This window comes from Notothenia rossii, assembly GCF_949606895.1.
Source record: "Notothenia rossii genome assembly, chromosome: 7".
Taxonomy (NCBI): domain Eukaryota; kingdom Metazoa; phylum Chordata; class Actinopteri; order Perciformes; family Nototheniidae; genus Notothenia; species Notothenia rossii.
The window spans coordinates 17,396,786-17,423,731 of record NC_136905.1 but is presented as its reverse complement, the minus strand read 5'-3'; the positions used below and the strand labels follow the sequence as shown (position 1 = coordinate 17,423,731).

At 41.8% G+C, this 26,946-nt stretch overlaps 2 protein-coding genes across 7 annotated transcripts; both read left to right on the top strand.

The window, feature by feature from the left end:
* The first annotated feature begins 111 nt into the window (after positions 1-111).
* On the top strand, positions 112-19,731 carry zbtb7b (zinc finger and BTB domain containing 7B). Of its 5 annotated transcripts, none has more exons than XM_079640134.1 (4): positions 112-506; positions 2,581-2,686; positions 15,610-16,658; positions 16,779-19,731. In XM_079640134.1, the coding sequence occupies exons 2-4, from the start codon at positions 2,585-2,587 to the stop codon at positions 17,401-17,403; spliced, it is 1,776 nt and encodes a 591-aa protein (XP_079496260.1). In that variant the 5' UTR covers positions 112-506; positions 2,581-2,584; the 3' UTR covers positions 17,404-19,731. The 5 variants fall into 5 exon arrangements, with proteins under 5 accessions (XP_079496260.1, XP_079496259.1, XP_079496258.1 ...); XM_079640133.1 differs by having other exon boundaries at positions 113-525; XM_079640132.1 differs by lacking the exon at positions 112-506 and adding an exon at positions 582-700.
* A 149-nt stretch (positions 19,732-19,880) lies between these two features.
* Positions 19,881-26,903, top strand: LOC307012933 (NADH dehydrogenase [ubiquinone] flavoprotein 1, mitochondrial-like). Of its 2 annotated transcripts, XM_079640142.1 has the most exons (10): positions 19,881-20,932; positions 21,829-21,911; positions 23,335-23,505; positions 23,599-23,782; positions 24,309-24,498; positions 25,149-25,361; positions 25,467-25,633; positions 25,733-25,814; positions 26,408-26,553; positions 26,679-26,903. In XM_079640142.1, the coding sequence occupies exons 1-10, from the start codon at positions 20,846-20,848 to the stop codon at positions 26,772-26,774; spliced, it is 1,419 nt and encodes a 472-aa protein (XP_079496268.1). In that variant the 5' UTR covers positions 19,881-20,845; the 3' UTR covers positions 26,775-26,903. The 2 variants fall into 2 exon arrangements, with proteins under 2 accessions (XP_079496268.1, XP_079496269.1); XM_079640143.1 differs by lacking the exon at positions 19,881-20,932 and having other exon boundaries at positions 21,858-21,955.
* The last annotated feature ends 43 nt before the right edge of the window (positions 26,904-26,946 follow it).

The following is a 26,946-nucleotide window of genomic DNA, read 5'->3' as shown; positions in this document are numbered from 1 at the left end:
ACCGGCCCACCTCTCTCCTCCTCCGCCACCGGCTCCGCGACAGACACCGCTCCTGGCCTATCGCGTCAGAGCCGGAGCCCCTCCGTGCTCTCCCTCCCTCCCCCTCCCTCCCTCCCCTGTGCCCTGCCCACCCCAGCGGTCTCTTCTCCAGCCCTGCCAGAGCCAATCCGCGACTGGGTGTAAGTAGGGCAAGCCGCTTCCTGGTTCTCAGAAAGAAGGAGCCTGGAGTTGGAGTGGACCAGCGGAGGCAGCACACACACAGGGGGGGAAGCACCGCGGAGAGCCGGAGGTCTGCAGGGAAGACCCGCAACACGACAAACGCTGACCCACGAAATATTAAAAACCTCCCAGGTGTCGAGCTGAGGACGACAAGAGCGGTTCCCCCCGGTAGAAAAGAAAAGAGCCGGGAGGATAAAAAAGAATAAGTAGAAGAAGTCGGCAGGGTGGGACGGAATAATCCAGGAAGTGTGGAGGCCGGTCAGGTGGGAGGCGACAAGTCTGAACAGGTGACACACCGGCACTCAGGTAAACTGCTTCACCTGACTGCTGTCGATTTTAAATATGTATAACACTCATTTTAAGATAAATGTAGCCTCATGCAAGTGACTGTTTGCCATGACAGCACCGGCAACCCCATAGCCTCTCTCCTTCCCGGTTCTCATCGGGGTCACGGGAGGACTATCCACGTCACGGGTATTCGGTAACTCCCGTCGACATTAATGTATTCCCCTTTTTACAAGACAGTTTGAGCACTTGGTTTTGCACATATGAAACGGAGGATGTGTGCTTGTTGTGGTTTATAAGCAGGTGCTGCAGCTGCTGTTTAATAGGCTGTGTGTGTCGGCCAGGTGAGAGGCAGAGGCAGAGCAGGGTCGGCGGGTACATTTCTGGAGACTCTGCTGCTAATTATAGCCGAGTCCCGGCTGACATCCAAAACCTAACCTGCTCTGCACGCACATCACCTGCCTTTCCACTGCCCATGGGCACGCAGGAGATGTGTTGGTTTGTAGCCCTTGCACCTAAAGGACCTCCCTTCAGTGGTCTGTTAATCATCATCATCATCATCATCCTCATGGCACGCCCAGTGTTTTTATTTTAATCCTGTCACTCTTCTGTCTTACAATAGGATGTGCTCAGGCTGTAATGTTAGGTTAAGGTGTGTGTGTGTGTGTGTGTGTGTGTGTGTGTGTGTGTGTGTGTGTGTGTGTGTGTGTGTGTGTGTGTGTGTGTGTGTGTGTGTGTGTGTGTGTGTGTGTGTGTGTGTGTGTGTGTGTGTGTGTGTGTGTGTGTGTGTGTGTGTGTGTGTGTGTGTGTGTGTGTGTGTGTGTGTGTGTGCATGCAATTACAGAGGTAGTTGTGTTGCTGACTCGCCCCTCTGACAGACCGGCCTAACGAGCTCAACTGGCTTGGGTTTGGTTTCTCTGTCTTGGGCACAGCCTGTTTGGTTAAATCTTTAGCCGTCTGTGCAGGTAGTTAATGCCTTCTGCCCTCTAGGCTCAGGTGTTGTTGCAGCATTTTTTTTGTTTTCCCCCCTCACCTCTGGTCCTCTGAGGGGCTGACAAGGCCTGAGCGTGTGAACGAACAGGAGTTTATGAGAAGAGAGGTCCTTTTTGTTTTCTTTGTCTCTCCCTGTTATCCCATGCCATCATGTGAGTGGACATCTAATGCTCTCCACACATATGGAAGAGCCATCAGGGTTTTGAAATGAATTCTTAATGTCAGCTCTGTTTGCCCTTACTTTGTCTGCAACATAATAAGACATCTGTGCTGCATCCCTGGTTTCTGCTGTCCTCACACGACCTCTGTCCTGCTCTGCTTTCTACAGGCTTGCTTCTTGTAGCTGATATCTCCTGTTCCCTCCCTACACATCACCATCGTTCGTTTAGTCTGAATCTGCCCTTCAGACTCATTCTCCACATCATTGCCTGAATCTCAAAGATGTGTTTGTATGCGTGTGTTTGTGTGTGTGTGGGGGGGGGGCTTACTTCACTTACCTCACTGAACATTGGAGAACTTGTTTTCCAACGAAGTCAAAGTAGGAAGCGGTCAGTTTCTATCAGTCTTTTTATTTCTGTTATTTTCCCAGAACCCCCCTGCTCCACCCCACTGTGTGTGTGTGTGTGTGTGTGTGTGTGTGTGTGTGTGTGTGTGTGTGTGTGTGTGTGTGTGTGTGTGTGTGTGTGTGTGTGTGTGTGTGTGTGTGTGTGTGTGTGTGTGTGTGTGTGTGTGTGTGTGTGTGTGTGTGTGTGTGTGTGTGTGTGTGTGTGTGTGTGTGTGTGTGTGTGTGTGTGTGTGTGTGTGTGTGTGTGTGTGTGTGTGTGTGTGTGTGTGTGTGTGTGTGTGTGTGTGTGTGTGTGTGTGTGTGTGTGTGTGTGTGTGTGTGTGTGTGTGTGTGTGCTGTAGCTAAACCTGAAACTAATTTACAAGAGAAAAGTACCTCAATAAGTCAGCGGGTTTTTTTTCTTCTCTCGATCAGTTTATTGCCTCTTTATTCATATACTTGAAGTAGATGCTTTGATCAGAACCCCTCTTTGGACTGAATGTTTTAGTTTTTTAAAACTTGTCTGGCTTTTCTTTCAGGTGTATGACCTCTGCTGACCTCCAAGCAAAGGACCAAAGGGAAGGGGGAAGAGCAAGAGGCCGAAGACAGCAGGCACCCATCTTCTCCTGGGTTTATGGACCGGAGGTAGGAACCACTCAATATATATATCTGTGTTTGTTATATCTAAAACACAAACATCAGTCCCTCTCTTTTAAAAAAAAAAGTAAACTTGTCATGCCCTCAACCATTTTGTTAAGATGATCTGGTTCGATATTCCTCACACTAAATAATTGGTACAAAGTGTCATCCAAACACAACAAGGGGCAAATGTGTTAATACCTGTTTTTAAATAACCACAATCAAAGGTGGCAATGCTCCGATGTGACTACTTTTACACTCTCTCTCTCTTTCTCAAATCAAATGTGTGATTCTGTGAAGAATGCTTCAATAACTGTTACAAATAAATGAACCCAATTAACTTGTTTTATAGTGTAATTTCTAACCGCAATAAATCTACGTAGTCAAACATATGTATCAATCTAAGAATAATATTCCAAACCAACTTGGGCTGAGAAACACAAATAAAAGCGATGTTCTTGAAAAAGCCTTTTATTTATTTTCTGATACAAATCATACAAAACGGATTGATTTGTATTTGCTTTATCGAGTTGCATTTTACACACATTGTTGTGGGGGTCTCACCTCATTAAACATAGTATTTTTACAGGATTTAATGGGCTTTTTGAAAACCTCATTGACCTTGGAATAAATATGAGCAGAATAAAGTGGTCAAGCAGTTGAATATTTTATAGGCAACCTGGAAGTTAACTCCTCTGTTTGTCATCTGCAGGCGCTTTATAACTACAATGAGCTTTTAAAGAAGGTTTGGGAATGAGGCCAAAAATACACTCTAGTGTTAAAAACGGGCTGATGTTATTTATAGGTTTTTGATATGTGATATTATCACAAGACAATAAAGCTTTGGAGAAAGTCTAAAGCCGTATTTATTGATGTTATTGAGTAATGCTACACTAAACCATGACACATTTCTCTGAAGCCAACAACATTTACAGCTTCTTAAGCTTCAGGCTAAAGTCATTTGAAGTCCTTTATTAACCTTCAATTAAAATGCAGTTGTTTGTCTAGCTAAAGCTTCATTTAGGATTACTGTGACTAATAATGCACTTTATTGGAAAACATAAAGAAAATAGCGACTCAACATTTTAAATTGTACCTTAAGGTTTTAGAGAGAAAGACAACAAATGAAGCAATTCCCAATTAAGATTATTTGTTCAAACTATCACACATTTACCGAGAGGACTGTAACCTTGAGAAGAAAATTCTCATTCTCAAGTCTCATATTAAAGTGTATACGATATTAACTGTGATAGAGTTACATTTATTGTAGTTTTAAAGTGCATAGCCAACAAAACAAACACTCATTTAGAATTGTAAAACAACTAAAGATTCCTTTGATTCCTTCCTGTTTATTGTATCTTATGCTTAACCATATTTGAAAATACCGTGTGGCGTAAACTCCCACTGAAAGACATTGTTAGGTGTAAAAACAGTAATAATATGTTACATACAGTCCTCAACACAGTTTGAATTTGTTGGTGTGTGTTTGTGATTGTGTGAATGTGGTGGGCAAGTTGGTGAGACATATCATGTGACCTGCAGCATAACTGGTGACAACCATGTGTCCATGAACTGATGGGTAGGGGGAAGTTACATTGAGTGGTCTGTCAGGCGAGGCACGCACACACACACACACACACACACACACACACACACACACACACACACACACACACACACACACACACACACACACACACACACACACACACACACACACACACACACACACACACACACACACACACACACACACACACACACACACACACACACACACACACACACACACACACACACACACACACACACACACACGTACAGATGCACAAACACTTCCAACACATGCATACACAGACAGTATATATAAACATGCATGCAAACAGTTCCAAGAACTGCTTCAATTGGGGCATGTGAGCCCATATAAATTCCCCCTTTTCAGAAACGGGTCTTTCAGTTTCACACAAACCAACTGAGTGGGAGGGAGGATAGGAGTTGAAAAAAGGTTTCTATCTTTACCCCTAATATTTGAAGATGTCTCATCTTCTTTTCTCAGGCTTTTTGTCTACGTCGCAACACCTTTTTCGCCAAACCTCAATCAAATGTGGGCCCCCGCTACTCAAGTTTCATTTATTGTAGTCGATGGAGCATTTACATTAATTCATTATTTCCCTGCAGTAATTTACTCATTAGTTAATCAACTCTAGTTTAAAGTTTGTATATACCATGATGACCATATCGTTTTCACCATGTATGGCGGTTGTTTCCCCACATTGAGGCCGTAATGGCACAGGGGTGACTACACAGTGTCCACAATCCAGTCTGCTGCTACTACCGTTGAGTCTTGCCCCCACTTGATCTGTGTCAATAGAGGAAGTTATGTATCTACCATTTCCTCTTTTCAGTCATGAGTTTCTGTAGCATTTGACAGCCCTCCCTCGCTCTCGACCACCATCCTCGCAGCCCACGCCACCCATAGTTAACCAATAGGCAGGTGGCCGTGACTCCTTCTTCTTGTAAAGAGTCAGAGAGGAGAGGAGAAACCAGGCTTGAGAGAAAAGGCTAAAAGGTGAAGTAGTGATCATGATTCAGCGCTTCTAGTAACAATTGTCTCTGTACACATTAAGCGGGCGGTTATCATAAGTAGATACAGTGAGACGACACTTCAGGGAAAGTGAGAATAAACACCCAAACATGAGCAGGCAAAGGGACTCATGCTGCTGAAACTGACCCCTTTCATGTGTGAAGCTCAGAGGGGAACTCCTGCAGAATGGAGACAGCCTATAGTCCTTTTGGAAAAATAAAGATACCTTTTCTGTTATTCTCAAACCAAACATTACTTTTCAACAAAATGGGAAGTAGCCATTTCTTTTATCACTTATTGTTTTGTATTATTTTCAAGAAATTCTCGTCCAACATCTATTTCTTAAATTGGAAAGAATAAATCATCATTCCGGTTTGAGGCGACCATCAGGAAGAGGATTTATTAGTTGTTTTAACCTCATATCTGTTACGTCGGCATGTACATTACTGTCTAGTTTCTGACTTGCTTTATAACACAGCAGTGGATGGTGCAGTTATTCTGTAGTTGATGTAATTAAGGGATTGTAGTTACAATAAGATCCAACCTCCTCCCTTTCTTACGCCGTTTAGCTGGTTTATCAGGACGAAGCTGAAACATCTTTCACACATGTATGTCCTTCTGTCTTTTTGCTTCTAAAGTTCGGACATTTTTTAATTTTGCTCTCTGGGCTGTTTCTGCTCTTTCTCTATGTTTCATTTTGTCTTCCATTTATCTTTCCATCTGGCCTAGTGGCCTACCATCTTTACTGAGCACAGGAAGAGGAAACTGATCAGGATCAGTTAGTTTTGCGACATGTCTCTCTCTGTGTTTGTGTGTGTGTGTCCAGTGCTTTTGCAATATCTTCCTCTAGAGCAGAAGGTCATCTGTGTAGGAGAGCAGCAGTTGTTGAGACCCCCCCCTGTCATGTGGTAATATTTAGTTTTTTCTAAACACGCAAACAAAACAGCAAGCTCAATTCATTTATTGATTCTAGACATAGTTCATTCAAAAAGGCAGAGTAGTTGGCTTTAAGTACTAATTGAATACACATTGAGATAAATCAAACTGTAAATACACCTCTTTTGTTCACCCGTTCCCACTCATCCCCTATCGTCTCACCCTAATCTCCAAAACTGTCCTGATCACCCCACTGAGGGGTAAATAAGAATAAAAAACCTACAGAGAGTTGTATTGTCCAAACATCTTGAGATGTACCCACACAGATACACAAGTACACCCATAGTGATCTCAAGCTATACTCTTCTGAAATGTATTATTGAAAATGTTCCGAGTTGTAGATTCACTCTGCAGTTAGAGAGCGTCCTTGTGTTAGACTGCATTCAATTGTTACATTTATGTTATCAATTGGACAAAAAAACATGGTTTGTAACATAAAAGCCCTGCAAAGACATTAATATAAATTATTTATATTGAATTAGCGTAAATGAGTTGTTCCTGATATTAGAAACTGTTCGGCTGCATACATGTATAGAAGTGTTTTTCCACAGTTCATGTAAAATTCATTTATAGTCATACTGTATATGAATTACTTGCACACAGTTCTTTACATTTGTTTACATTTTAAACAAAAAAACATTGGTACAAAATGGAAACCAATCAGAATATTTAAATATATGTATTATATTTAAAACAGTTTTACAGTAATTAATTAAACTTAAGATTGCTTATATCTTTTTAAATACAAATACAGAAATAATTACGACCCACACATTATTAATTTTGCTGCTACACAACACAATTGTAAACATACCATGGCTTTAAATATCACCCTACATACTGTACACAAAAGTTAAAGGAACAGTGCGGCTAAATATTCAATTGTTTTGTTTTTGGTGTCTATAAATCAACAATGATAATCCTTGGCATTTTTTCCGTTCAAAAATATGAATAATCTATGCGTTTTATTGGTTTCTAAGGGCAGATTTTGAAGGAGTCTTGTATTGGCTCTGATGAAAAGTCTGACTGAAAAGTGACTTTAAAGTTGTGAATGAACAATTCCTGCTGCAAAATGTCTCAAGGTAATCTTTAAAAAATAATGTAATAAAATATGTATATACAAAAGATACAAAATAATTGTATCTCCATGTAATTGCTCAGTGTAAATCACTTTTGGATTGTAATTTTGTCCCGAGTTACGGCGCTCGCTCGGTGCTCTGCTCTACGATAAACACCTACACAGTTTGAACCACGAGCGACATGTTGGAACACCCCCGCTGAGCTACGGCAAGTCAGCTGTTATTGTAACTCATGTTTGACTGTAATGATATTTTAATTTCTTTTATTACAGTTTTTCACATAATCAGTTGTCTCAAAGGAAATGTCTTCATCCACACAAATGAGCTCATCAGATATATTCACGTAATTAAAACCACACACGCAGAAATAAAGTTTCTCTCCTGCTCTTCATATTAATGGAGACGTAGTGTGTATTTCGCCCACACACCTGACACTCCTGTGTTCACACACACACACGCAGTGGTGGAGTGTTTGGGGGGGAAGAAACTGCTGACCAGATAAGGAGCCATAAGAGAGAGTAAAGTGTGAAACCACTCTGTCAGCATGCCTCCTCTCTCACATCTGTGTGTGTTATCCATCTTAGGCTGAAACTCCCTTTTGGTGATGCTAATGATAGAGCAGCTACCACATCTCTCCCTCAGACATCTGCACACACACACACACACACACACACACACACACACACACACACACACACACACACACACACACACACACACACACACACACACACACACACACACACACACACACACACACACACACACACACACACACACACACACACACACACACACCTGCAAGGACTCTTGCTACTTCCTGTGGCTGCCTGCGTGTGTTCACCTCTTGCTCTGTTTATCTCCCAGTCGTCATGTCACTGCTTCTCTCCCTTTGGTCTCCCCCTTCCTCTCCCCTTGTAACTTAACTCTGTCTCCTCTTGTTTCATGTCTCCTCGCTAACACAGATTGTTCGAGGCCGGGACTAGATTTTCCTGTCTTAACCTCCCCTCTTCTCTGCTTTATCTCGCAGAATATCTCTCTACACCCACTCCCCATTCACTCACTCTCATGTGTTTCTCCTCCCCCGTACCCATTCTTTTTCTTGTGTGATTTCTAAGAACATGTGTGTTTTTAGAAATCATACCTCCCTCATGTCACTTTTGTTGTCTCTTCTCAAATCTCGTACCGTTTTCCTCTTTCCAACCTCAGATTTATTTATTTTCCTTCTCCCCCTCTCTCTTACTGTAACGGGGGGAAACATGGCAGACATTTTAGACACTAATCTCCAAAACAAAGCAGCCCCATTTTCATGTATGTATAGGGAAATAACTTTGGTATTACAGTATGTTGAATCATCTGTGTCAGAGAGTTTACGGAGAAGTATTTTTGGAATGAAAAAGCTGTAAAAAAAATAAAAGATGTAGCTTTAAATTGTACTAAATAATTACAAATATTGGGCAAAAAAAGATCAATTTCCACTGTGTAAGTACAAAAGAAAACGTCTCTATATTGGGAGCCTAATTAATAAAAAAATGTATAACTTACAGGTGTGTTGAACTTTACTTGTAACAATAAGAATAAATAGGAGATTAATGGTACAGTATTCTGGGTTGCACATTTACCTGGGTAATCTATCACTATAATCTATATATTAGATTGTAATGTCAGAAAATATTTCAAGTACAGATATTCAGCACATAAATGATGGCTATAAATGGATTTTAAGGCTGAATTACAATATTGTTATTCTCTACTGTCATTTATCTGTTGAGGTTGAGTCAAATAACTACTAAGCTGTCTTGAGAGACATTTTCTTCTAGAAAGCCCTAAAAATGTTACGGCTTTATTTAACATCATTTTGACACCTAATGGTAGTGTTGCCATTGCAGAGACAATTTTCTGTAAAATAAAAAAACGTACTTTTTATCAACATAAACTTCAGGATAGAAGTTGTTGAATATTGCAGGACAGAGTGTGTATGTGCACCCAGATGTCAGTGTGTTGATAAGCAGATGATCCTGCTGCAGATTCACTGTGGTGTTCAGCTCTGGCATGCAAACTGGCTGCTGTTGTAGCTCGCAGTGGAGAGTTGCGGTGTGTAAGGGCGAGGGGATAAGGGCCTCCGCTCTGCCAGCCAAATGAATAATGTAATGTGTTCTTGGAACTAAGACCACAATGTGCGCATGCGTCCAAACACACACACACACACACACACACACACATATACACATACACACTATATAATGCCCCAGTTACAGTAAGGACAGAGGAGGGCTTGGTTGCAGGGTTGCACAGAACTGCCTGCTGAGTCACATCATCCCACTGGACTTCTCCTTTTTTATAAATTCTTCTTTATGTCCTAGCATGACAGGGTGTAATAACCCCATGTATCATGATCGTGTCTCAAGTCTGGTCTTTGACTAATTCAAATACAGATTCAAATTTTCCCCGGGTTGCATCTGTTTTTATATCTCCTGGTGGGATGCAAATGTTCAGTCCTGAGGGGACAGTTGGGACGCAGAGCGGGTGGAGCTTGTGTTGTATCTCCTGGCAGAGATGATCTGCATTATTAGAAGACCTGGCTGTCTGTTTGTGTGTATTTGTTACTTACATATGAAGGTTTTGCACTCAGATATTGCAGTGAGAGTGCTCATCTGGGCTGAGTGCAGCTTTGGTTTGGCAGAAGTGTGTATATTCGCATCTCTTCTCACCCCCCCCCCCCCCCCCGTTTCCTCCTCCCATACTCTTCCTCAGAGTAGGTGTCCCAGCACCACCACACTCTACTCACTACCCCAAATAAGTGAGGTATAAAGACTGTAAAAAGTTTCTTTCTTAACCCTTAAAATCAGTCCGTCACACAGAGGAAAGGTGGCGAGAGGAAGACGAGTGTGTGGAGGAGAAACGGTATGAGCTTGAATCTTATTTTCCATGTGTTTGGTCGCTTTGTTGTCTTTCTGGTACGGTGTTGGTTAAGCATCATAATTTGTTATGTTGTGGTTATGATTAATGTCTCCATTGATTTTATTCGAATGAAAACACTTGGGCTTCGTCTGATGTACAGAATGGACAACCACTAATGTTTTGTGGGCATTTTTACTTGAATAATAAGTACATGTTTTAATGTATTTGAGCTGCTATGAAGTTTAGAAATGTACCTCCATATACTCATTAAATACCATAACATTTTGGACACGAAAACACAAAATATCTTTGCTAAATCTTTTAACTTCTTCCTTTTTAAAATCCCACTCTTTGACCTTTTTGATATTAAACTTCAATTGAAAGCTTTGTTAAAGTTTAAGAATTGTCCATACACTGGGTTATTTAAGTACTTAGAAAGACGTCAAAACACATGCAACCAGCCATAGGTGCTCACATTACCAGCATAAACACACACAGTCACAAACACACACATGCAAAGGCTCTTTGGAAAACATCTGACATCAGAGTTCATAAAGTAATTTCTCCTTCTCCCTCTCAGCCACAGTTTTCTGTGAATAGTATAAAGTCATATTTTCCCCCTTAGCTCTGGAGCCTGATATAATTGAGGTGGACTGGGAAAACTTACAGCCTTTAACGGAAAATAAGACCCATAAAAATAACACTCACAGTTCCAGTCGTCACACTCTGCGTGTGCACAGGGGGACTTCATGATATAGACGATGGATACTATAACTTGCTTTTTTACAGAAGAATAACCCTTTGTGCAGGTTTAGTCGATCCTGCTGCTGTAATTTTCCTGGCCGCCACACAAATTTGTGTCAATTCTCTTTTTTTTCGAGACGTTACACTGAGTTCTAGTGGCGGACAGTTATGGCGGATTTAAGTTTCCATTTCCTCTTCAGTAAAAACATATCCTCAGAGGATTTTCTGATTAACTTGCTTCTTTGATTTTTACGTAGTTCGGTTGGACAATATAGTTGTAACTATATGTTTATGACTCTTTGCCTAACAGTTGGATAGGACAAATGGTTTAAAATCTCCAGATGTTATCAATCTATTTTAATCTTGTTACAAATAAATCCTTGTTAAGACAGAGGAAGAGAGCGCGTAATGAAAGCAAGGGATGAGGAAACCGTAGATCTGCAGAGGAGGAGGTGAATTCCTCCACCGTCGACAAAAGAGTGGGAGGTGAGAACAAAAAACAAAGAAAGAGATACGAGCCACTTGTTCGGAAGGGTAATATCTTTACATCTGTCGCCGCAAAGGCAAAAAAAGTAAAGAAAAAAAAAAGATTTTCCAGAGATAAAATACTTGATGTAGGTGTTTGTTTTTGTAAGACCAACATGACACACCTAAAGGCAAACAGTGATATCAGTTATTGACTTTAAGGTACTGATCCCTAATTAACATGAAAAAACTAACAATAACAGTAATTATGTTATATGATGGTGGAGGTTAAATATGGACTAACATTAGTTTGTTTGAGAGCCAAATGTGTCAGTGGTCTCTGCCTGTGGGCTGTTTAAACATTCGTTACAGTGTTTTTGCAAGATTCAGTAAACCATACCGACATGTCCTTGGTTAGCAACAACAAAACAGAAACACGGTGACAAGAAGGAAGAGGGGATATGATCAGTATGCCGTGTGTGTGTGTGTGTGTGTGTGTGTGTGTGTGTGTGTGTGTGTGTGCGCGCGTCAGTTTAGAGTGACTCAGACAGACAGAAAATTGATGGGAATCATTGCAACTTCTTTACTAATCTTATTATTTTCCGAAGACGCCTGTGTTCTAAGGAATATGCCCAAAATAACAAGTTCAACCACCAACCACCCATGATGCTTTTTTTTTCTCTCCCCTGCGCCGGAAATTTGACGTTGGTTGTATTGTGCTCCTCCTTAAACCCTTTTGTGTCGTGCTTGTCTGCACTGCTTTGTTTAAGATCATTTTTCTGTTTTAGCAACTTTTTGCCTATTATTGTTGATGTACGTAATAATTATATGCAGTAATCCTGTTTTTCTGTGGATGCTTTTAAACAATGATTGGTGATCCTAAAATGCTACATTCAGGTCTGTTATCGTGTCTACTTACAATGAGACAAACCGTACTGGTACAAGGTCAAGGGATGCATTTACACTTTGTCCTACAGAGGCTTAGGTGGTGTGTTTCCAATGGGTTTTTTTTCCTAACATGTTTTTATGCATCTGTGTATTATGTAGGGCTGTAACTGGAAAATGCCCGAATCACAAGAGATGATCCTCACATTTAACAATCAGGAACCAGATCATTTTTGGCATCTTGTTTTAAAAATAATGACTAAAATTTTATTGTCAAAAGGTTTTTTTTTTTTTGTATGTATAAGCAAACCCATGACCCATGACTTCCTCACTCTTCTGTATCTGTAGCTGCCGCAACGCATGCCATCCTTGTTCACTCGAGCTGTAGCGATAGCTCTCATGAACATGCTTTAGATTAAAATAGCAGTCGTTGAGGCCACGTTGTTATTTTTTTTAAGAGCAGTGGTGCCCAGAACTCAAAGGAAGAACTTTTTTGCACTCTCTCTCTGTGATATCATGCGATTTGGATTAACTCATATTGCACCTACCAGAATGTGTGTGATGACTCATTATGCCAATATGAATTTAGTTTTTAGATGTGTTCTGTGAATTGTCTCTAAAATATTGGTACTTCTGAGGTGTCTTGGTTGTATGCACTACCGTAGTTTCCTTCCTGCCAAACCAGTTCAATTAATGTCTGTGGTCTGAAGCCTGAAGGTTATTTATTCTACATCAAACCGCAGCTCTGCCAAGACCTTAGATACACGTATTCCCTCTACCTGTTGGTCTCTTGCTGAACAGGGAGAGGTCGACATTAAAATTGCGTTTATCGGAAATTGTTTCGGAAAACAAGCCGTTGGTTGTTGGCGAGAGGGGGGCGCGTAGGCGACCTGGGGGGAGGGGTATCTCTGAATCTGCCTTCGTCACATGCACCTTCTTTTGATATAACAGGAAGGAGAGTGAGTGACAGATTGTGCGAACGGGGTAGACATCCCCAAGGATGAACGCTGCACCACGACTTCTGTCAAAGAGATCAGAACTTTAAAAGTTACACTTGGATGTGTTGAAGGAAATAGGAAAAAGTGGTTTTCAAAGAAAGCGGAGGGAGAAGAGTTGTAAAGAGCAGAAAGATGGATGCCATGAGACACACGCTGCCTCGTCTCAAGCTGACTGTGCCCATGCCCATGAGGACGGGGAAGGTAGGATACAACTGGGGTACCTTAGTATCCTGGAGATGAGAAGTGGAACATTTGGGAAGTTTTACTATTTGCGCTGTGGGAAAAAGTGCTGGCAAGTTCATGAGAGGTAGCTATTTAATTGGCTTTTTTTGCATTAAGTGGGTGGAGTACATTTATTCAAGTATGTGTTTTAAATAGACTGAAATTAAAAGCATCACAGAACAGGTTAAATCAAACAATAGTGGGAGGGGGGAGCCACAGATTGGCACGCAATATGTGCGTGTGTGTGTGTGTGTGTGTGTGTGTACCTAATAGGGTGTGTTTTGGAGCAGGTTAGTCAGGTGGATGTGCCGTCGTTGTGCAGAGCCCTCTGGGCACTGTGCGATCTCTGTTATTGGATGGCCAGGGGGCTGCCAGTTGCTATGGGAGGGAGATGAAGGGCAGGGGGGGGGGGGGGGGAATCTGGAGGGTGAGTTGTTTGTGGAAAATCTGCTCAGGTGTGTGTGAGAGATATTGTTGAGCAGGTATAGTGAGGACAGGGTGAGGTGCGAGGTTAGGGAGGCAAAGAAGCAAGTTGTTGGGTCTTATTACCGACAGACCTGGTTGTGTCTCACAAAGAGAAATGAAGAAAGTTGTCGCTTTTATTTGACACGCAGTACAATATTGCAGTGGATTTTTATTTAATAAAATCCAGTAACTATCCAGCTCGTAATGTGTATAATACACATAAAGATTGTAGGTGGCTTTAAATCCAGTCTTGATAAAGGTTGTAATTCTTCTCTGTTCTTTCCTTCCTCATTCTTTCGCTGGTACTCCCCCCTTTCACCCACTCAAGGCTGTCACTTCCTCCCTGTCCCTCGCTAGCTTTTCTTTCTTCTCTCTCTCCTCACTTTGTCCCTCTGTTCTTCAGGTGTTTAAATCAAACTGCTAATGCTATAAAGGTTTCACACGGGAATTAGCCTGCTGTCCTCTAGCTACAGCAGATGCAGTACGTTGCATAATCCTACATCCTTTCCGCATCGGTGTTATCAATCATTCGGTTTTATATACAGCATGTCTTTCGCTACTCTAATTATTTTATTTATGTTTAGTTTATTTGTATTTGCTAGGGATGTAACGATATATCGAATATCGCGATAAATAGATGTCTCAATACCGTCTTGAGACTGAAAAAAATATACCGCGATTTTTTTAAAATAATTTTCTTTTAGAAAAACCTTTATTTAACCAGATGGTCCCATTGAGATCATCGATCTCTTTTTCAAGGGAGACCTGTCCAACATGGCAACAAGTAGGTTACAACATGAACATAAAACAACAGATAACACAAAAGGACATCGTATTTACAGGGATACATGTACATACCTAGAGACATTGACAAGTACCAACAGTATATTTATATCTTGCCCTGTCAATAAGCCTCACCTTCTTGGCAAAAACTGTATTGTTTTTAAAGTGGTGGAGAGAAAATGCAGTTTGACCCACTGCTGTCACCCATGGCCAAAGCATATCTCTCTGTCCCAGCAACATCAGTACCAAACAAGAGTTTTTTCCACAGCAGGGGATATTGTAAACGCCTAAACATCCCAGCTTCTACCTGGAAATGTGGACATGCTCATATTCCTAAAAGATAACCTTGATGATGCTGAGTGAGTGAGTTAGTGAGTTAGAGTGAAACTTGATTTATTCTATTGCAGGGTCTGATTATTATATTGAAACTTTAAAATACTACTATCCTACTAAACTACTGTACAAATCAGATGTATTATTTAATGAAGAAAAAAGAAAAATCTAATCGCAATCGCATTTGTCCTCTGCCATAGGGCAAGTGACATCTCCTCCTCTTGATTTAGTCATCTGGAGAGAAAGTCGGGGTAGGAAGGGAGGATAAGGGGGAGAGTTGTTGCTTAACCCTGTTTAAATAGTCCCTCACATGCAGGAAACCCTTTGTGTAAGTCACGCTACAGGGGATTTACTTTTAGGTTATTTGAAATCTCTATAAAAAAGGACGAAGGGTATTCTTTCAATGTTATAAAGATAGATTAAATTATAAAAATATGTTATAAACTTTACAAACACACTGTGACACGTACAAAACTACCATTTGCGAAGTCCTCAGTCCTTCCACTAACCTGATCTGCGCCTCCTCTCACGCAGGTGGCGATGTCTCCAGGAGAGGACGGCCTGATTGGGATCCCCTTCCCGGAGCATAGCAACGAGCTCCTGTCCCACCTCAATGACCAGAGGAGGACAGGACTCCTGTGTGACCTCACCCTGACATCCCGCGGGGCACGCTACCCAACTCATCGCTCTGTTATGGCCGCCGTCAGTCTCTACTTCCGCCGGCTGTTCGGGGGAGAGGAGGGAGGCGGCGAGGGCGGAGGTGGTTACAGTGTGTGTCAGCTGGACTGCGTGGCCCCCGACGCCCTGGACGCCCTGCTGGAGTTCGCCTACACCGCCACGCTGACCATCCCCGGCTCTGGGATGAGAGACGTGCTGCGAGGGGCTCAGCTTCTGGGCATCCAGTGTGTGGCTGATGCCTGCAGAGACATCCTGGGGGAGAAGGCAGAGGGGGAGCCGGAGGAAGAGCCGAGAGCCCAACACACAGCCACAGAGAGGATTGCAGTGGGGGGCATCGGAGTGGAAAGAGGGTCCCGAAGAAAAACGGACAGAAAGAAGATGAAAAGAATTGGGTCGAATCACATCAACTCGTCGTTTCTGAACCCACCCCCTGCTTCTCCCGTCTCACACCCTTCGCCTGCATCCGACAGCTTCCGCTCCCTGCCGTCGACCGGGCCTCCTAGCCCCGAACACAGGCAGAACGGAGATCCAAGGGCCATCAGAAGGCCAGGCAGAGGGCCTGCAATAAATGGAGGACCCCCTCCCTGGCTGCATGAGCACCCCCATATAGCCAACCAACCTCCTGTCCCGCCTTTGAGTGACAAGCTGTCAGAGGAGGAGGACATGGAGAGTTTTGGCGATGATGGTAAGCTGATGGAGAGCACCTCAGTACCTACCTCTATAGCTGATCAAGGAGCAGGGGCGACGGCAGGGGGAGCAGGGAGGAAGAGGAAGTCTCAAACGCCTCAGCAGTGTCCCGTCTGTCAGAAGATCATCCATGGAGCAGGAAAACTGCCCCGACACATGAGGACACACACCGGGGAGAAGCCCTTCCAGTGCTCGGCCTGTGGAGTCCGTTTCACACGGTAATGGAAGTTTTCTTTTAAAAAAAATAATGTTTTCACGAATGAGGGCCTTGTTGAATCTTTAATGTGTTTATCTCTCTTTCCCTCCCTTCTTTGTCTCCCCTTGTTTCCCTTTATTAGGAATGATAAGTTGAAGATCCACATGAGGAAACACACAGGTGAGCGTCCTTACCCCTGCCCGCACTGCCCCGCCCGGTTTCTCCACTCATACGACCTCAAAAACCACCTGTCCCTCCACAGCGGGGCGAGACCCTTCGAGTGCCCGCTCTGCCACAAGGCCTTCGCCCGAGAGGATCATCTCCAGCGTCACCGCAAGGGCCACAGCTGCCTGGAGCTGCGCACACGCCGACCCAGACGAGGGGAAGAGCCTGGGGAGGATGAGGGAGGGGAAGCAGAAAGGAGGGAGCAGGCCAATCCTCTGGAGGCTCTACAGGCCCACTCCTCTGCATTCCCCCATCACAGTTTGCTGGATGCTGGGAGTGGGTCCGGGGCCGGCCCCCAGCTGATGTTTGCAGGTGACGCCGGGAGGGAGCGGGCTCTCGCCCTTCAGGCTTTGGCTCACCTCGGGCCCCACAGGCTGGCCGGTTTCCCCGAGCTCTTCCTGAGGAGTCTGGAGCTGCAAGTGGGCAGAGAGGCGGAGGGAGAAGATCCAGGAGGAACCCCCTCACCCGCCGCACAGCGCGACCGATGGGCTGACGAAGTTGAAGAGGAAATTGGAGAAGAGGAAGCGGAAGAAGAAGAATAGGGAAAAGAAAGCGTGTGTGTGTGTGCGCGTGTGCGTGTGTGTGTGTGTGTGTGTGTGTTTGTGGTAAAGCATCCACAGTAAAACAAATCTCACTCAGGTGATTGGACTAATGACCTGCTGCTCCGATATAGAGAGCACTTAAATAATAACAACTAAATGATGTTAAAATTAAAAAAATGGAAAACGGGTTTTCTTAGATATTTTAATTGTTTCTCTTCTGGCTCTTGGCATTTTTATTTTCATTTGTCTTTAAGATATTATTTCTTGTTTGCTTCTTTATGTGTTTCACTTTGATTCTATTTTTCTAGCTGAACATGCCTCTGCTGCGTGCGGTGACTGGGATGCTTTTCACTATGCAAACTAAAATCAAGAGCTGCAACATGAAGGGATATTTAAAGATGTTTATTTTAGTTACAATATAAATGTATTGATTCAGGTGCAATTCAGAAGTCACGTCACCTAGAGATCACGAGTTTGTATGCTCACTGTCCTCTGGTGGTAATCAGTGGAAATGCAGTCAAATTAATCAAACGGTTCGGTACATTGTAAGCAATAATTTTCGGTCTGTCTTTCCTTGTTTGTGGTAATCTATGCTTTGATTTGATTTGGTGCTTCAACCAAAGATCTTTAGTTGAACTGTTTTCTTTACAGGAGACATGTGAATTGTAGCCAATGTTGGGTCTGAAGAGAAGACTCTTCCCAACTCTTTTGAAAGCCATGAGAAAAGATTTGCTTCCATGTTTGAGTGTGTCAGAGCCGTAGAGCTCTGTGTTAAATGCCTGACCAAAAGAGACAAAGTCTGGTTCAAAGAGTTCCTTTTGATTATTTTGAAGACGATTCTTCTTTTTCCAGAGGCCGTGGATTTCAGTCTTCCAATGCACTCATTTGGTTTCCTTGTTGGGGCAAAAAGAAGATTGAGATGGCATTCCCTTTTTCTGTACTTATTTATTTATTGTTATTTATTATGGATCTTCTGCTGACACTTTTAAGTGAGACCAAATTCAAGTGTGGCACCCAGAACACAAAGTCTTACAAGAAGATGCATTGCGCTTAAGATTTTGAACCAACATCTCCATATAATTTAACGCCTTTTTTATGGGCTGCGTGTCTTCTTTTGGCAAATCTTCCTCGAATGCATTCTTTGCACATTAAACCCCGTCAGGTACTGCAATAATACACATTCCATCCTCCGGGGGAGAGAGAGAAGGGAACAGAGGTTCAAACCTTCCATGTAACTGGAACACAAAATAACTTTGCTGTTTGACATTTTGTTGTTTGTGTAACATGTATAGTACTGTATCACATGTTGACATGGCAGTTCTTACAGATCGGCCTCCGCTGTGTGTAATGGGGCCATTATCCTTTGAGTTAAACTATCTTCGACTAAAAAACCCTTTTTAGTTTCTTCATGCTTCCCCTGGACCAGTACATTCAGGCCTTTTTGAAAGGTTTAATGCAATCCTTAATGGCTTTAAGCGACGGAAGTCTTTTTGTTTCCAATTCTCTCCATGTAGTCAGAACCTGTGCTGTTCTGGCCTTGTGTGCACTATCTGCTCCTTGTGGTGTAGTAAATCATTTTTTTATTTCCAGTTTATTTGCACTATGAGATTGAACAGCTTTAAGCCTGATTGTCTGACCTACGATATCTTGTCCATTAACTCACTCGATACCATTTAAGATTGTAATTGAAATTTTCTTTAAAACCTGCATACATTGAATATTCTTCCTCCTGCATAATAGTACAGAGTTATAGTCAATATAATATATATTGGGATAAAGTTGCCTTAGATATAATTTGTTTTGTGCTGCAACTACTCAGGAAATCTTGAGCAATGCAAAGTGATTATATAAAAGTGGAAGACATTGTCTGGTGCTGCAGGGTGATTGACACGCTTCATGTAAATGTAAGGCCAGTAGTTTCAAAATGACATTTTGTATCATTTTATGGTTGAAAACCTAATTCATTTAACCTATTGTGAGAAAATAATCGGGAAATAATAGCAATGTCAGTTAACTACTGGCCTTACTGGAACCAGTCCTACTGGAACGGCAGTATGACGGTTGGTCCTGTTCGTGAAGGGTGTTGGTGCTCCCTTCATGTGAATGAAAGAGGGTTAACTGATGCCAGCTGTGAAGTGCGCGTTTCTATGTGAGCTGTTTGTTTTCTCGGCTTCGGTGAAGGGACACAGGGTCTTTATAGAGACCCCGCTATCAGGGATACCTTTTTGTCTTTCAGTCTTTAGTGGAACCTTCTCATAGATATTAATTCATTTCCCATCATTTGTTTCAGTTTATGTTAAGAAAATAAATAAACATATCTAAGCTTGATCTTTTCTGTGTTTCTCTTATTGATTGATGTTTTAAAAACAACTCTTTAAGGGCTTAGTTAAATGTCTCACTTTAGTCATTTAAGAGTTGTGACAAGTTGGAAATGTGACAGTTGACTTGTGCTCTCTGGTGGGCAAACAATGTAATGCAAACGTTTTAAATGCCTTGAATTTACTTGAGAGTTCTGACATTTCTTGTTTCTCATCGGCCAATATCGCACTGTACTCCAAAATATGTGATTTGCTAACATTGTAAGTTTATTGTCAAGCTATTATGGTTATCAAGGTATTATGACTCTTTGAAGCAGATTTCCTCTTCAAATATGACTTGCATACCTCACTTTAAATGCCAGTCTCCCTTAAAATTAGAATAGTCTACATTTTGTTTTATAGACCACCTTAAAATACCCATTACTTTTTTGGACTGCCCAGTACCACTTCCTTAATCCTAATTAAAGACTTAAAATTAGAAGGCTTATACTTATCTTTGCCTTTAACAGGAAACTGAGATGATTGAAAATAAATAAAACTTCATGAGACATTTTTACATGTCACAGTACGACAGGCACAGGTGTGAATGATAAAATTAACTATGAGTTAGCTGCTTTAGTGGTTTTGGTTCCTGTTTCCTGCATGTTGGCTCACTGTGATTGCTTATCAGGACACTTCAATATACCAGAGCCATCAAAAGAGTTAGAAGTAACTCCAGTGCTTTGCTTACAATGTTAAAATGGCCTGTTGTTAAATAGCTGAGTCTATGGCTGCTTATGAACCGTTGATACATTTAAACTTTATATTAAATTATCTATTTTTACAACACTGTAAATCATGCATTACGTCCCTTGATTATAGCGACTCTTTGTGACTCCGAAACTCACTATTAATCGCACGTTTGAGTGTGCACATGCACGCACCTGTGAAAGATCGGCACCATAGACACCTGCCGCACAGGCATGGGACAGGATATGACGTAGTTCGTTAATCCTCTTAGTTTAATTAGGCTGAACCAGCATCGAGCTTCTGTTAACCGCGGAGGTTTCATATCAATTTGAGTGTAAAATAAGTGGAGAGTGATATCAGTCTGAGTTGAGGTGGAGGTGTTTGTCCCCTGCAGGATGCTGCTGCCTCGGCGGATGCTGTGGGGCGCTTTGATGCGAAATATCACTCCGCGCCTGACCTACAGCACTGCAGCTCAGCAGCAGGTAGGCCTGCATACATACTGTAATAATGCACACTGCAATACACACACTGTAATACATACAATGCTTACTCACACGTTAATACACTGATAAACTCGGCACACTGGTCTACATGCATACGTTCACATACTGGCATGGAATAGTTGAAAGGAGTTTTTAGTCAAAAAACAATATTATCCAACAGAGATAAACATAATGATATCCTTCAAGAAGCCATGTTGGATTAGTTGTTTGAGGGTTTAAATATGTTCATATTGTTTTTTTATGTTAGGAAAACCAATGACAAGCATAGGTGTTTTTAGTCACCAGTGTAAGGGAGGTATATTTAATTGCATTTAGTTGTTTTAGTACTTGTACTCTGTGCAATGACAATAAAGTTGAATCTGATCTAGTGCTGTAGAGCCCCAACAAGAACTAAGAGGAATGTTTTGACAACTAAAATATACATATACATGTTTGGGGCTCTCTGCTGGAACTGCTACCTCCGCGACCCAACCACGGATAAGGGGGAGAAGATGGATGAATGGAACATACATAGTTATATAATTTAACTAATTAAGTAACAACAAAGTGTTGGTTCAAGCTTCTCTGACAAATAGATTTGATGCTTCCCTTTTTTATTTTTTATAATAAACCAAATACCATTAGACGGTTTGACCTTCAAAAGATATTATTTTAAAAACTCACCTTGGCTTGTGGGAAATTATAACAGAAGTGTTCACAATTATCTGACATTTAAAGACAAAAGAAATATTTTATTTTACTTAAAAACATTATTGACGAATGGATAACTAGGCCTAATTAAAATAATTGTAGTTGCCCCCCTTGAGTGATGGCAGCTATAATTTTCATGCATCCATCATGACAGCTTGTCAATCACATCTATTTCCCCTTCTCAGGTGAAGCCAAAAAAGACAACATTTGGCCCTCTGAGTGATGAAGACCGGATATTCACCAACTTATATGGCCGGCATGACTGGAGGTAAACATATGAAAAGTAAAAATACTTTAACCATAACTCAGAGTGTAAGTATAACAATTGCCCTTTCTTTAACTGCAAATTGTATTTTCTTTAGATCTGCAGGAAACAGCATCTGAGGGCATCTTAATATTCAATAAACTATGAATGTTTTATATCCATGTAACGGGAAGAAACTCAGCTAACTGATCTTTTTTTTTTTTTTTTTTAAACCCACAAAGCTAACGCTCTGCCTCTGAATTAGCCACGAGCGGAACAATGCTAATGCTGCAAAGAAACTCACTCATAACACCCTTATTACTTATCGTAGCTGCACGTCCAACCCCCCACGATTAGCATCGTGAGATGACACAGAATCGATCGGTACCTACATTATCACTCCATGAGAACTCGCGAAGATATTAACAAGAACAGACATCAAAACATGTGGCGCTAGGTAGCTAAAAACGGCAAAATAGCTTACCTTGTCTGGTCAAAAGTGGTCTTCAATGGCATTAAAACGATTAAAAAAAAGCTGCTGAAGTTAATCCATAGGTTATTCCAATGTGTCTGTGTCCCTTTGAAATGATTTCTGATAATCCATAAGCAATAAACCTGCTTTTCCGTTTCCAGATGTCAGAGCGAGAGATAGGTTCGCTCTCATGCAAAACTGCGTGCGCAAAACTGCGTGCGCATAGCTCTCATTTCTCAATGGTAGTAAGGTGTGTGTGTATGTTGAAATTCCCCTTCGATTCTATTGGCTGTAATAGTCAAAGAGATGTCAATCACCAAAATCGACAACCAATGGAACCAATGGGTTCCAGAGAAACGGTAAAAACGGCCATTTCCACCCAAATCAGCTCAGAGGTGGAGTTTTTTTTGCTAAACCTCTCTACAAAGGTCAAATGTCACTTGTTTTGCATCAATCTTGATACAGGGTACTTATTATATGTTGTACTTTGGATTCCTAAAGCTTTTAGTCTACTAACCCATCATCCAAGGGTAGTTTTTTCACTATATAAGTAAAAAATATGTTGGACGGACACTATAATCTACCGTTTTTTTACTATGTTCAATCTGAATTTTCTTTAAAATAAAAAACATCTATATTGATTCTGACTCTTCTGCATCCAATTCACAGGTTTATCATTACTTTGAGAAAAAAGATTATTAATTTTCCCCTTTTAGAAGTGTAGTTATGGTCATTTGTTCTGGAAATGTCATTTTCGAGCCTGAGACCTGAAAAACAGGCTCAGTGCTTAACAGGTTAAATATTTATTATCACTATTAATTTATCTCCAGGTATATTACCATTTACCTGTCAGGGCTTTGAAATGTAAAAAATAATCTGCTGATCCATGAAACAGCAGAACCTTTTTAATAAACAAAACTGTGGGGAAGTAAAAAAGAATAACTACTTGTTCATCTCTCTCCCTCTTCCTACCAGACTCAAGGGCTCAATGAAACGAGGAGACTGGCATAAGACGAAGGAGATCCTACTGAAGGGCACAGACTGGATCCTGAATGAGGTGAAAGTCTCAGGGCTCCGAGGCAGAGGAGGAGCAGGCTTCCCCACCGGCATGAAGTGGGGCTTCATGAACAAACCCAGCGACGGCAGGTAGGAGAAGAAACAATCCAGATCAGTCAGAGTGACTATAGGAGCCACACCAGTAATGACAATCTGGTGATCCATGTTTCCTTCTTTCCTCAGGCCTAAGTACCTGGTGGTGAATGCTGATGAGGGGGAGCCTGGGACATGTAAAGACCGGGAGATAATGCGTCACGACCCCCACAAGCTGATAGAAGGCTGCCTGATAGCTGGGAGAGCCATGGGGGCCCGCGCTGGATACATTTACATCAGAGGAGAGTTTTACAATGAGTCTTCAAATCTACAGGTGAGCTGTTGTGGAAAAAACATTTAGGCCAGTACTGTGTTTAAGAATGGGTATTTCAACTTTACTTGAGTGTTTCCTTCTTTTAAACCTTTCTACTTCCACCCCCCTTATGAAAATAAAATGAAGAAACATCTTTTTGATTTACTTTCAATAATGTTTGGACGTTTGGTTGAACAAAACCAAAATTGTTCCCTTTTGGCTTTACTTTATTGTGACGGCATTTGTAACTATTTTCATAATGTTTGCAATAACAATCAAATTCTATAAAACATAATAGTAACAGAAAAAATAGACAATTATCTGTATTTTGTACTTGAACTTTTAACTATATTTTCAATTTTATACTTGAATTCTTTTAACATCTTTATTGCAGGATCTTGCAACAGAGTATACTAAGAGTGTTGTTTATGTGATCTAAATATGTCCTCCACCACTGCAGGTATACAAAGGCACAGACGGGTGACTTGTCAATCCACGAATGATGTATTGTTTTAATTTGTGTTTTTTGTTTCAACTCCTCAAACAGGTGGCTATCAATGAGGCATACAAAGCAGGGCTAATAGGGAAGAACGCGTGTGGCTCTGGCTTTGACTTCGATGTGTTTGTGGTGCGAGGGGCCGGAGCTTACATCTGCGGGGAGGAGACGGCCCTCATCGAGTCTCTTGAGGGCAAACAAGGAAAACCCAGACTCAAGCCGCCATTCCCTGCAGACATAGGTGAGGAAGAAGCTCCACAGCCTCCTACATCCAGTTTCCATATTGGAGTTAATTGCAGTTTAGAGACTGCAAACTCAGGCTATATTGTAGTTACAGTCCTTTTGTGCATGGTTGGATTACGGGATAAAGGGCTTCTGTGTACTGACTCGGAAAAGGCCCCACCACTTCTCCTACAAAGGAATAAGACACACAGACTTTATTTTTGTTCAGCCTCTTTTAGTTGTTGTTTTGTGTCTCTTTGTAGTCAGTACACATATCTCCTTCTGGTTTTATATCTCTTTGTGTTACTCTTTAATTGGTTTGGTCTTATTTCTGTCTGTTTGTTGTGCCCTTTCTGAAAGCCTTTCTGTTTCTCTTTTTGGTTATTTTGTGTCTTTTGAAGGTTGTGTTTTGCCCCGTAACATAGTGTCGAAATGTCTTTATTATATTTAGGCTCTATTAAGCCATTTTTTGTTGTGATTGTATTAGACTTTTTGTAGTTTTTTTATGTTTCTTTAAGGTCAGGTTTAGTCTCTTCCTGGTTGATGACTTTTTACGGGTGAAGGCAAGGGGGTCAATGACACTTTTGGCCCTGGGCGTGCCCGGTAGGCCCATTCAGTAATCCATCAATGCTTAAGTGATCACTCAATGCTTCATCTCTCTCCTTTAAGGGGTGTTTGGATGCCCGACGACGGTTGCCAACGTCGAGACGGTTGCTGTGGCGCCTGCAATCTGTCGTCGAGGGGGAGCTTGGTTTGCCAGCTTTGGGAGGGAGAGAAACTCTGGGACGAAGCTGTTCAACATCTCGGGTCACGTGAACACACCATGCACGGTGGAGGAAGAGATGTCTATTCCTCTGAGGGAGCTCATAGAGAGACACGCAGGTAGGTGTGTGCCTGCCTGCCTGTGTGTGCCTGTGTGTGTGTACAGTGGTTTACTTTATCAGAGGTTGACATGACTTCTTCTCTCTTCTTGTGTGTTTGGTTCAGGAGGGGTGAGGGGCGGCTGGGATAATCTATTAGGAGTGATCCCAGGGGGGTCCTCCACTCCCATCATCCCTCGCCATGTGTGCAATGATGTATTGATGGATTTTGATGACCTGGTCCGTGCAGAGACAGCACTGGGAACCGCTGCCATCATAGTTATGGATAAATCGGTAAACTGATCCCTGAATAACTCACATGACACATGACACTCTAACCCCAGTAACAATCAGTCTGGAAAGATATTCTGAGAAATGTGTTCTTTCCTCCAGACTGACGTGATCCGAGCCATCGCACGATTGGTGGAGTTCTACAAACATGAGAGCTGTGGCCAGTGCACCCCCTGCAGAGAGGGTGAGGAACAGCACAATGGACCAAGAGTCACCACCATGAAGTTACATTTACTATATAATGCATACCCTCACGTTGATCCATCTTAGAAACAATAGGGCCTCAGTATTGTTTTGGACGTCTTTCTCTCTGTCCACAACACTCAGTGAGAGAAGTGCTTAAAGTCATTATATATAACAGTACCCTGCCGGAATCAGATCTCCCTTAACTTTTACAACACATTACTTGTTAGGTGGGAGAAATACTACATCTATTTATATTTATGTAAAAATAAACACTACTGTCATTTAAAAATATTAGTAGCAAGAAGATTAATACTTGAATAGGTATAATGTGGGAAAATGTGACTTTTTAAACAGCCATTTCCATCTTATCATCCCTTGTTTTTTTCATTGTGATTTCCTTACTTTTTTTGCAAACATTAGTATGTCAATTATTATATTACTAAGTGTACTGAAAACCCAATAAACTAATGTGTGAAGAGAAAATTAATGTTATTTCTTTGGTACGTTATTCCTGCCATGTGTTTATTTGCCATAAATCCAGTATGTGGTTGAAACAATGGTTAAAGGTTTCCTCTCTGTCCCGCCCCTCAGGAGTGGACTGGATGGACAGCATGATGTGGAGGTTTGTTCGAGGAGACGCAGCAGCTTCAGAGATCGATATGATCTGGGAGCTCAGCAAGCAGATCGAGGGGCACACCATCTGTGCCCTGGGGGACGGGGCGGCGTGGCCCGTGCAGGTAACATCTCTGGAGGTGTTTTTAGAGCTGTCAGTGAAACAGTGACTAAGGGTACAAGTTCAAACAAGAACCAATTTATATTTTGACACCTTTATCCCTCTTTGCCTTTCATTTTTCATCTACAGGGTCTGATCCGCCACTTCCGGCCAGTCATGGAGAGCCGCATTGCTCAGCATAACGAGAAAAACCCTCCGAGAGAGCCAGATATAGAGATGGTTTAAAACTGTGCAGGTGTCAGTTTCAACTGTCAGTCCTTCATAGCTCTAACAATAGCATTATACAACATAAGTATTGTGGACATCATTTGTAACATTTTTTTAGAAATGAAAATACATATGTACTGATTTGAAGTTGGACTGCTTAAAATGATTGTTCTTCCACATTTTAAAGTTC